The sequence below is a fragment of the Stigmatopora nigra genome, chromosome 4 (genome assembly GCF_051989575.1).
Source record: "Stigmatopora nigra isolate UIUO_SnigA chromosome 4, RoL_Snig_1.1, whole genome shotgun sequence".
Classification (NCBI taxonomy): Eukaryota; Metazoa; Chordata; class Actinopteri; order Syngnathiformes; family Syngnathidae; genus Stigmatopora; species Stigmatopora nigra.
The window spans coordinates 18346073-18357312 of record NC_135511.1 but is presented as its reverse complement, the minus strand read 5'-3'; the positions used below and the strand labels follow the sequence as shown (position 1 = coordinate 18357312).

The following is an 11240-nucleotide window of genomic DNA, read 5'->3' as shown; positions in this document are numbered from 1 at the left end:
CCACAGGGCGGCAGTAAACGCAAGCGACTGCGTTGCTCCGCACGGTTTCGAAGAACAAATCTAGACCGTCGGACTTCATTGCGCATGCGTTACTTATCCAACTCGAGACACCGGTGAAAGTAAAGGTACAAAACGTTTTTTGAAGGGCGAAACAGTTGACAAAAGCGGCTAAAATTCTACAAAGATGTCTCTTAAAAGTGCCGGACGCTAACAGAAAAGGTGCGTGTATTTCCTGCCTCTTTTTGGGTGACACGGGGAAGTTTTGAAGGGGTTTTGAGTACGTTATGCTAATACCTAGCTTCCGTGGTTGATTGACACGTTGTACTCAAAGGTGTTTTTAATACTCATTTAGTCTCTTTTCCTTGTGACATGACGTTAAAATCCTGGTGCGTGTTACACGTAGCAATTTTTACTGTTATAGTAGCGTTGAGAGGAAAATTCCACCTACTTGATATGTTGTTTGTTTTATGTTGATAAGTGTATATAACATTCAGTCAGCTTTTATATAGTTCTTCCTTGATGTCCCTGAACGTGACACTTCCGTCCTGTTGTTTAATGGTAGAATATTTAAGATTATTCATCTCAAAAATAAAAAAATAATAATTAAAACTCGTAGTGTACACATTTTACCCCACTCAAACTCGACACTACATCATTAAAATATAGATATGTATGCGTTTCGTCTCGAACTTTCATTTTATAAGTCCTATGGGTGCCCCTCTAAAAGTTTATGATATCTACATACCATGTTGTTGGGGAGATTTTTAATGAGTGATATATTTTTGTGGTATTTTCTAAAGGAGGGGCGATGGCTTGCGCTCTAGTGGCGCTGGATGAGCAACAGGTGACGCAGCGGGACGATTTAGGCAAAGAACGCACACTTCCCGCGTTGGTAAGTCGCCATCTTCTCAATCTGTTTACCGTCCGTGACCCTTTACGTCTTTGCACAGCACCCCGACAGGAAGGAAGACCGTGTTTTTGTGCCTTACGTGCCTCTTTCCGATGACGCCTGTTCGGCCGATGTGGAAGAATTCCTTGAACGCAGCACGTTCATCTTGGAGGATCTGGAATGGCTACTTGAGTTGCCGCATGACAAATTCTGGTGTCAGGTCAGAGGCATGTTTGTCAGTCTATTCAAAATACAATAGTACTTACCTACCTGCTGGTATTGACCTGATGTTTTCATTTCAATTACATTCTATGTTATTTTTGTTAATGTGGTGAATTTTCTGGTTCTCAGGTTGTGTTTGATAGGTCGTTGCAGAAATGCTTGGACTCCTACGTCCACCACGCTCCAAGGGGATTGGACCTGGGCTCCGCGCCCTCCTCCCCAGAAGTGGTGGAGACCAATCAGTCCCTCCACCAGGCCGTCTTCTACGCCTTCCTCAGAATGGCCACTCACAAGGAGTCCAAGGTAGGATTGGAAGTTGGACATTTTTAAAAACTACTAACTCATTGATTTTCTTACTCTTCAGGAGAACTTCATCACGCCTGCTGTTTTTGGGGAAATTATTTATGAAAACTTCCTTTTTGACATACCCAAAATAATGGATCTGTGCGTCCTTTTTGGGAAAGGAAACAGTCCTCTTCTCCACAAGATGATCGGTGGGTGTGGCTTAAATCTCTCACCGTCTAAATCGACTTTTCACACTCGCGTATCTTCTCACCCACAGAGAACGTTTTCACGCAGCAGCCATCTTACTACAGGGACCTGGACGAAACGGTGTCCACCATTTTGGAGGTGAGTTTTGCGCGGTTTGCCCGTTTTCAACGTCAGATAACGTTGTCCTCCGTCAGGTGTTCGACGGCATCGAGGAGAAGTGCGGCCTCCGCCGCGAGATTGCCGGCGAGCCCATGAAGCTCAGCGCTCAAAAGCAACCCACTGCCGTTAGCATGACTCAGCAGGTAGGACAACCATTTTGACGTCTTGTCTCATTTCCGGAACCGTTTTATCCTAATTACGGTCGTGGGGGGTGCTGGAGCTTAATCCCAGTTGTCTCCGGGTCAGAGCGGGTGACACCCTGAATCTGTGGCCAGCCAATCATAGGACAAAAAAAAGAGAAACAGCCAATCAATCCTCGCTAGGGGCAATTTAGCATATAATTAGCCTAGTTAGCATGTTTTGGGAATGTGTGAGGGAACTGTACACAGAAGAAACCCACATTGGCCCAGGGAAAACATGGGTGGACATGACCTGGGTTTGAACCCGGGACCCCAGAACTGTGAGGCCGAGGGTTAAACACTTGCCCCACTGTGTCCCCAAAAAAATAATATATCATGAAAATACCCCAAAATCTCCTGATACTGACTATAAATGCTAACATGCTAATGTTTATTTTTGCAGGACTTTTTGGACATTATTCTCTACCTGTGCGACACCAGCAGTACCTTGTACGCCTTTTTTAGCGTCTTCCCCAGTGCGTGCGCCACCTTCCACTCAAACGGCTTCCTCTGCAGGTAAAGTCGTCCGTACGAGTCCCAACGATAAATCCCGAATATGTCTAAATATCTATCTCCTTTTTTTTCTTACCACTTATGCAGATTGTCTTCGTTTTATGAGACCATCGTGCCCGACCTGGAGAAAGCCTTTTTGAAGAGGGACTTTGAGGATACAAGGTGAGCGTCAATTGCTGGATTTTGCACATTTTATATCTGGCAACCTTTACTTTTTTCCTCATATTTTATAGTTTTTTTCATCATTTCAAATTGTGTTCAAAATCATTGCATGTGGTATTTCTAAAATACTCTATGTATCAAAAACACATTATTAGGGTCAGTATTATGATGAATTAATTCATTCAGTAATGATTGTTTGCCAACTGCAAAACTGAAAATAACCAACAAATACGAAATGTTACTTTTCTGACATCTCCTGGTGAAAAAGGAGCATATAAGCCGTAGCCTTTATTCAGTCATCGTTTTTAGTTATAAATATGGCATATATGCAAGAAAATACTTTAATTTTAAGGTCTGACAATCAACGTTTACAATGGAAAAATCATATTTTCTATCTTTTTTAAATCTATTTAAAAAATGCATGTTTGGGAGGGCCATTTCATGAATAATTGAAGTCCAAGTCACCCCTTCAAAATGTCTGCCAGATCCTCCCATATGAAATCCTTCTTACTTCAATCACCATCAATTTGTCTTTTAACCCCAATTTCCTCCATTTTGAAAATATCCAAACAGTCTTCAAGAGGACGCTTGGCAGAGGCTGTCCCACTCCCGTCGCAAGATGTTAGAGACCGCCCACTTGCTGCTACACCACACGTGCCTGCAGCCAATCCTGGAAGGGTGAGGCGACACATTGGCCTACGTGTACACGCCGGATCCTAACGGGCGGGGCTCGGCGTGCTCTTTCAGGGGAGAAAATACCCAAATGTTCGCCGAAGAACTACTGCAACACTTCACCTCGTTTCTCTCGGAGAAAAGGTAGGAAGATTAGCATGTTGCTACGTCCCGGTTTCATGCTAATCTTGTGGTTTTTGTAGGTTTGTGTGCGACTATGATGAGCTGTTTCCCATCGCAGAAGATGTCAGCCTTCTCCAACAAGCATTTCCTGTCATGTATCCTTTTCTTACGTTTAAATGAGAAAAAAACTAAACAAAAATGAAGGCTATAATTTTTAATGAAAAAAGCAGTTTCCCCTAACCTTTTTTTTGAGAATAAGACAAGAACATCTTCCAATTTAAAGCTACATCGCATATTTAAACAACATTTAATAACATTTTAGCACCAGGAATTAAATGAACCCCAGAAATATGATTATTAAAAAAAAATGTCAACAAAAGTGGATTTTTGCAAACAATGTTTTGCATCTCATGATTTTGTTAAATAGCCTTATATTTTGCTGAAAGAAATGTTGACTTTACATGGCCTAAAGTTATTAAAATTAAATAACATCCAGTTCACACAACGTAAAAACAAGAAAACAACTTAAATCTTGTAAAATAATGACTTTATTATTATTTTTTAATTCCTAAAATGACTTTAATCTCTTAACTTTCCATAAAAAGCAGTTTTCTGCTCACACAAACCGAACATCGATGAAACTCAATGTTCTCAATATTCTGTAAAACCTAACAACTTCCCGTTGTACAATCTATGATTTAATGTTCACCAATAATTTCTTATTTTTTATCTTGTAATATTATCTAGGTCGAATGCCAAATTCGATTTTTACATGTAAAATGACCATTTTCTTTTTTTTATGGCTTTTTAAAATACAAAATGTCATCAAAACATAACCGCCTTAAATCGTACGTATCGTCAGCGATGACACCAGGACGTCTTACCTTCTCCAGGGCGTCCACGCCGCCTGGGACGCGTCGGGAAAACGAAAAAGCCCTCCCTCGGCGTCCTCGTCACAACCCAGCGCTCGTGGCGCGGTGGGCGGGGCTTCTTTTGCCGCCGCATACGAGGTCGACGACGAAGAACCCCTCAGGGGTGCCGAGGCCATGTCAGACGTCCCGCGACGAGGAAGCAACGCAAGTCCTTCAAATATCTTCCTTGGTTACGCATTTGTTTCAAAAATTCTAATGTTTTTTTTTTATTTTTTATTAATCCTTCCAGGGTGCCATTTGTCCACTGAGTGAAGCCGAGCTGGAATCCATGATGTCGTGCATTCGAGACCTGTTACCCGACCTGGGCGAGGGATTTGTGCTGGCGTGTCTTCGGGAGTATGGCTACGACTCGGAGGTGGTCATCAACAACATCCTGGAGGGGCGACTGACGCCCGGACTGGACGCCATGGACCGCGCCATTCCCAGGTGACACCCCCCAAAAAAGATCCCATTTTAGCCAAGTAAAAGGCTGTGTTTTTGCTTCATCGCCCGCTGTAAAAAGTAGGAGCTGGCCTTTTTAAAAATTGATTTTCTTCATTTGTTCGAGGTCAAATTGTCATCATACATAGCTGCCTATAACGAAATTGGTGGAATGTTATATGTGGCTGTGTATGATAGCTAAAAAGGCTTTTTATTTGACCTCGATGTAATGAAGAAAATGAACTTTAAAAAAGGTTAGCGCCTACTTTTTGCAGCGGACGATAAAGCAAAATGAATAGGCAAAATGGCAACAATAGAATGAATGAAAAGGGTTGCTGATTTTTTTTTTATATAAATGGATTAATGGATGCGACGGGCCAGATTTGGCCCCCGGGACGCCACTTTGACACATCTAATCTAGACCAAACATGGCCGCAATAAATGAAAAATCGCCTATTACAACTTTTTATACATTTTTCTTTATTTTTTCTTCATTTCTGAGTAGCAGACGTGGCTTCCCCTAACGAGTTTCAGCATGTATTTTCACATTTTTATGAACTTTAAAAAAAGTATATAATAATTATAGTTGTGTTATTTCAGGCCGGTGAAAGAAGTGCTCCCCACTGTCCTGGACAGCAGATCCAACGTGTACGACGACGACGAGTTTGACGTTTTCCGCAGGGATCAAGTGGACATGGCGTGCGTCTGGAAGGGGAAAAGGTGAGTGGTCGCTTTGGTCGGGATAGTAGCGCTACTAGCGGCATTGGAATGTCCTTGTTGTCAGGCTTTTTTGCAAAAAATATCCACATTTGGACTTCAAACCCTGTTTTTCATCCCCCAGGGCGGGCGAAAACTCCGAGGAGCTTCTGAACGATAAGAAGCACGTAAACGAGCAGCGAGCTCGCTACCGGGAATATGCGACGGTGGTGGACGTGGTGGAGATCCAGCCCGGAGACGCAGGAGACGCCTCAGTGTTGTACCCCGCCGTCGACGACTACGACGACGAGTACGACGACACGTACGAGGTCAATCAAGTGGGAGCCAACGACCTGGACGGAGAAAGTCTGCTCAATAGAAGGTACGTCGAACCAAAAAAATGGCATCTGCTTGGCATCGCCGTTTGACGAGTTTTCGTTGCAGGCCCTTCACCACGCCCAGAATCCTGCAGAAAGCGGGAAAAGCTGAAGAATTGGAGACGCGAGAGGACGACGACGATGAAGAGGAGCAAGAACTACAAGTGAGTGTCCAAATGGAGCCAATGCGAAAGCCAAACCGGATTCTAACCACGGGGCCGGTGTTTTTGTCCTTCAGCGCAACACCAACAGAGATCACTTCATCCAAGACCCCGCCCTCCTTCGGGAACGGGCCGCGGCCAGGCGAGCCACAATGCAGCAGAGGAGAGGGTAAAACAAAAAGAAATACCAATACGCCTTACATATATACGCCATACATATATACGCCATACATATATACGCCATACATATATACGCCATACATATATACGCCATACATATATACGCCATACATATATACGCCATACATATATACGCCATACATATACACACATATACACACATATACACACATATAGACTTATATACACATGTATATACACATATATACACATGTATACACATATGTATACACCTATACACACATATACACGTGTATACACATGTTTACACCTGTACACACATATACACATGTTCATACACGTGTATACACATGTATACACATATGTATACACATATGTATACACATGTATACACATATGTATACACATATGTATACACATATATAGTTTAAAAAAAAAACATTTGCAATTAAAATTTCATTTTTTTCATGTCTAGTTGATGAAAACACACCCTGGCTAAAGTTTAATCTCCAAGGTTTTTTTTTTTTTAAAACCAAGTTTATCGTATTTTCTCACATTTACGCCATATTTGTCACTCAGAAAAATGATGCAGGCAACTCCCTTTTGTAATCTCACAAGACAGTTTCTCCAAAAATACCACTTTTAATCTTAATATTTTTCCTTCAAAGTAACACATTTGTACTCCCTATTAAAACCACAAGTATGGAGATTAAAATTGTGAATCGGGGGGCGGCTTATACGAGAGAAATGGTATAATTGTCAATGAACGCCATCCTCAGCATCCCGCCGGAGCGACAAACCCAGGTGCTGGGCCGTCCCAAAGGCCAGGGACAAACGCTGGAAACATTCCTGGACAGACGCCAGAAGACAACCAACAAGGCCCGTGGGGCCAACCACAACCGACACAAGATGGCCGACCGCAAGAGGAGCAGAGGTATGATCCCCTCGTGACCACAAGCGCCCAAGAGAACTTTTTACCTTTTTACTTTTCATCTACCCCAACCCGCTTCTTTTATTTCATCAAAAACCAAAGTGGAAAGATGTTTATTTTTGCAAACCCCTCCAAAATAAGACAACCAATCACAAAATTGCGGAAGAAATGGACATTTATTGCATTGACCTCGTCATCCTTCCCAAAATACAAATGGCCGACTTTCATACATCAATCTGCTAGCGCTCAAAATCACGTAAAATAAATATTTGAATAAGAACTCTAACCTGTCTTAAGACTTAATTTGACATGGTTTTGGACCCATGGACGTTGAGGTTCTGCCCGTTGTCCTCTTGTGGCTCAACTTGACCTTTTGACCCCTCATTGAACGCCGCGGAAAACTCGATAGCGAATCATCGAAGGCTTCCACAAATGTTAACTGCAAACGCCACCTGGTGGACATAAAAATAGAACGTAAACCTCAAATTTGACGCCACAATGCCCGCCATGTTTTTTTAAAAAAAAATGTATTAACTTTATTTACAACCAGGGAGTGAGCAATTAACACATTCAGCAAAATTAAAGCCTTGCTTAAGGTTTTTTTTAATTTTTTTTAGAGCAATGTGAGTATTATCATTTTTTTGGAGGACATTACAAATATCGTTTATTTTCCTGGTAGTATTTTCATGGTGGGAAAAAAGCATATATTTGAGTTAAAAATGTACAAAAGTAAAGATAGTTTGACTATGAATTCCCTTCTAAACAAAAGCACATGTTCAAAAACTATAGTTCTTACTTGATTAATTTTAAATAATTTCCATTAATTGATTTACTCATACCCAAAATTTGCTCTTCTTTTTTTGTCAGCATATTATGTTGTACACAGGCATTTCAAAATAAAGTTTATTGCACAAATGGCGACCAACAAATGAAAAATGTGAAAATCCATGCTAAAAATAACATCTTATTAAATTTGATTAAGTTTGGTTTAGTTGCTAGGCAGAAAACTCAAGTTGAGCATGTTGGCGGCAGTCAAGACTATTTTTTTTTTTTTTTTTTTTGGGTACTCACCCAAAATACTGCGTTTGCACAACGGGCAGGTGTGACGTAGCAGTAGCCAGGGGTCCACGCATTCTTGGTGGTACTCGTGCCGGCAGGGCAAAACGCGAAGACGCTAAAGGGGCGGATCCATGTCACCCGTGTCCTCGCCGTGGTCCCATTGGACGTTGGACATACCTGGTTGGGGCGATAGGCCTCCAGGCAAACGACACAGTTGTCCGCAGTCTCCCCGTGCCGTACTTTGGCCCTTTGGTACATTTTGGTCTGGAGGGAAGACATGGTCTTCAGGATGTCCTGTTTTGGGAGGGGCTGGACAAAATGAGGGGGGACAACAGGGTTGGATGTTACCATGAACCGGGGGAACACCTCGATTGGATAGTCACCTCCACGTTGTCGTAGAAGAAGCGCTCGCGGTTGGGTCGGCGGGCCCGTAGAATGACGCCGGTGCTGAGGATGAGCGCCACCCACAGGATGGTGTCCCATAGCTGTTGTAGTTTCTTCTGAATGAATACAAGCAATACACTTTAAGTGTCATTCCCAGGTACAATAAAGTACTAAGTATGGTTTGGGAGTGAAAAGGGACAAATGAAAGAGACAAAAGTATAAGTACTACATCTTGTTCTCACAGGGTGTTGGACCAGTGGTTAAGTCATCAGTCTCCCACCTCTGTGGTCGTGTGTTCAAATCCCAGTGCTTGCAAAGATTTTCCCAATATTATTCAGGTAAATGAAAGAGACAAAAGTATAAGTACTACTTCTTATTCTCACAGGGTGGTGGCCCAGTGGTTAAGTCATCAGTCTCCCACATCTGTGGTTGTTGGTTCAAACCCCAGTGCATGCAAAGATTTTCCCAATATTATTCAGTTAAATGAATAAGTTCGAATGGCTAAGTGTCTAAGTATATAAGTATTTAGTGGATGATGAAGCATTTTGTCCAAAAAATGACTTAAGTGTTTCACCCCATTTCCTTGGATAAAACGTTTCAACACCTATGTATAAGTGGGGCACGAGTTGGTGTAGTGGGTTGCACACTCGCCTTTGCACCGAGAGAACGTGAGTTCGCTTCCCGGTGTCGGCAGTTCACTGACCAAGCAAGCGGTCGAGGGTCGGCCGAAGGCCGACCCGAGAACGCCTTTCGCACAGACAGGTCCATCAAGTGTCTTCCGAACTGCCGAAGGCAGTTCGGAATATAACCTTTTGCTGAAAAGTATGACTAAGTGTTTAATATAAATTAAAAAGTTTTTTCTTTTTTTTCTTCTTATTCCATTTACTCACTTACATTGTTTGGCGATCAACCAAATGACGACAGCGGGAATCGAACCCAGGTCTCCCAGACGGGAGTCCAGTGATCTAACCTCTGCGCCAACCAAGTGACTACACTTTTCTCTGTAATCATTTGAGTTTTTTTGAGTACAAGTCCACAGAAACAACTAAGTGAAAAAGTGTGCCAACCGGGAATTGAACCCAGGTCTCCCAGACAAGAGACAGGTGAGTTAACCACTACGCCACCAAGTGACCATACTTTCCTTTGTCATCATTTGAGTATCTTGACTCCAAGTCAACAGAAACAAATAAGTGAAAAAATGTCCCAACCGGGATTTGAACCCAGGTCTCCCAGACGAGAGACACGTGACTTAACCACTACGCCACAGTGTCCTCACTCTCCCTTCGAGCAAGGATGCGCAGTATGGAAACGAACGAACCATTTTCAACGCTAACCCAAAAATCTTGCCTACCTGCACTTGTGACTTGTTCTCCCCCGTGCAGATGACCCCCTGCCACTCGCCATAGCGCCCCCCTCTTGAGCGGCCGCAGCTGGACCACAGCGTCAGCGTGGCGCCCTGCTCCAAAAACACTCACACGTTTTCGACCAATGGCCTGGCTCGACGGGGGCGCCGAGCCCAACGCTTACCAGGTTATCGTGCAGGACGTTTGAGAAAGTAATTTTTGCCGTCGCGTGGAGGCCCCTAGGGAACGTGGGCGCCATGTTAAGCGTGGCGTCCAATTTTGACTCCTCCCCCTTGGCCTACCTGAGCAAGGCTCCGATGAGCCTGGTGACATTCTCGGATGTTTGGATGATGATGACCGGCTTGGACAGAACCTCAGACAGATCCATCTGGACAACAGGAAAAAATATATATTATCAATACTTGAAATATTTTTCTTCTCCCATAGAAATAATATTTTTCTCCATACTTCTCTGACTGAGTTTTGGTTGAGAGCCAGGAGGATGAGTGCAGACGCCCCGAGCACCAAAGCTCGCTTCATCTAATGTAAAAGGAGACAAAAATGACTTTTTTTTTCTCTCTTCACAGTCAAAATGAAAAACTCAATGGTTGCCACTTATGTGGGCAAAATTTTCATTATTTTTTTTTTTTTGCCCATTTATCAAGTTTGATTAATCTTTTCAGATGACCAACTTTGGAGGCGTCTTAACCATTAACCAAATTCGAAAAATCTTTACAGGTGACCAATATTGGAGACAATTTCCTTCACTATTCATTAAATTGTAAGAATCTTTTCAGGTGACCAAGTTTTGCACATGTCTACCGCAACAAGAGCTTACCCTTGTGACCACCGACTCGGTAAAAGATTCGTGCTTCTTCCTAGCAGACCCTTGCTGATCCTCCAGGGGCAGGACTCCGATCCAAATCTCTCCTTTCTCCTTGTCGTCTCTCTTCACCACGTCCTGAATCTAATTTAAATTAAAAAAATTAAAAAAAAACCGCAGGTGACGCGTTTCCCTTTCCGTTGCCGTCCGCACACGTTCTCCACAGACTGACCAGAACGAGCTCTCCTTCCATGCGGCCCTCGGCGTTCTCTCCTCGGCTACTGGTCACTACCTTCCCGCTGAGCATAGCGCCGCTCATCCACTTCTCGACGTACGCCTCCACCACGGCGACACGCTGGGGAACCAGAGTTGACTCGGCGAGAGGTAACAGCACCGGCCACAGGAAGACAACCAGCGACGGCGCCATGGTGGCCCGCTCCAGCCCGGAAACGGGGAGGTAAGAGCGGATTCAATTAGCGTGCTGTCACCGGTCGGTTCTCTGTTAAAAAAATGTAAACAAGCGAACGGGATTTCCGGGACGATACCGGAAACGATGATAGGA

At 43.4% G+C, this 11240-nt stretch overlaps 2 protein-coding genes across 2 annotated transcripts; one reads left to right on the top strand and one right to left on the bottom strand.

Annotated features, from left to right (window-relative positions):
- The first annotated feature begins 52 nt into the window (after positions 1–52).
- ascc2 (activating signal cointegrator 1 complex subunit 2) lies at positions 53–7355 on the top strand. Its single transcript, XM_077715735.1, has 19 exons — positions 53–219; positions 801–892; positions 951–1109; positions 1241–1414; positions 1476–1605; positions 1674–1741; positions 1798–1905; positions 2345–2457; positions 2542–2616; positions 3190–3294; positions 3364–3432; positions 3492–3566; positions 4274–4494; positions 4568–4769; positions 5364–5483; positions 5605–5841; positions 5904–6000; positions 6075–6166; positions 6918–7355. The coding sequence occupies exons 2-19, from the start codon at positions 809–811 to the stop codon at positions 7087–7089; spliced, it is 2301 nt and encodes a 766-aa protein (XP_077571861.1). The 5' UTR covers positions 53–219; positions 801–808; the 3' UTR covers positions 7090–7355.
- Positions 7356–7504: 149 nt separating this feature from the next.
- On the bottom strand, positions 7505–11183 carry rnf215 (ring finger protein 215). The gene is made up of 10 exons (XM_077715524.1): positions 10911–11183; positions 10694–10822; positions 10324–10395; positions 10158–10243; positions 10040–10094; positions 9864–9968; positions 8512–8628; positions 8306–8437; positions 8141–8243; positions 7505–7521 (listed from the first exon to the last, which is right to left on the bottom strand). Exons 1-10 carry the CDS (start codon positions 11103–11105, stop codon positions 7505–7507), a joined length of 1011 nt encoding a protein of 336 aa, XP_077571650.1. The 5' UTR covers positions 11106–11183.
- Positions 11184–11240: the final 57 nt, after the last annotated feature.

Excerpts from the sequence above, each read along its gene's own strand:
- ascc2 (XM_077715735.1), top strand. The coding sequence starts at position 809 with ATGGCTTGCGCTCTAGTGGCGCTGGATGAGCAACAGGTGACGCAGCGG. Across the intron at positions 2,458-2,541 it reads TCAAACGGCTTCCTCTGCAG|ATTGTCTTCGTTTTATGAGA; the intron begins GTAAAGTCGTCC and ends CCACTTATGCAG. Across the intron at positions 4,770-5,363 it reads ATGGACCGCGCCATTCCCAG|GCCGGTGAAAGAAGTGCTCC; the intron begins GTGACACCCCCC and ends GTGTTATTTCAG.
- rnf215 (XM_077715524.1), bottom strand. The coding sequence starts at position 11,105 with ATGGCGCCGTCGCTGGTTGTCTTCCTGTGGCCGGTGCTGTTACCTCTC. Across the intron at positions 10,244-10,323 it reads ACCAAAACTCAGTCAGAGAA|ATGGATCTGTCTGAGGTTCT; the intron begins GTATGGAGAAAA and ends CCTGTTGTCCAG. Across the intron at positions 9,969-10,039 it reads ACGTCCTGCACGATAACCTG|GGCGCCACGCTGACGCTGTG; the intron begins GTAAGCGTTGGG and ends TTTTTGGAGCAG.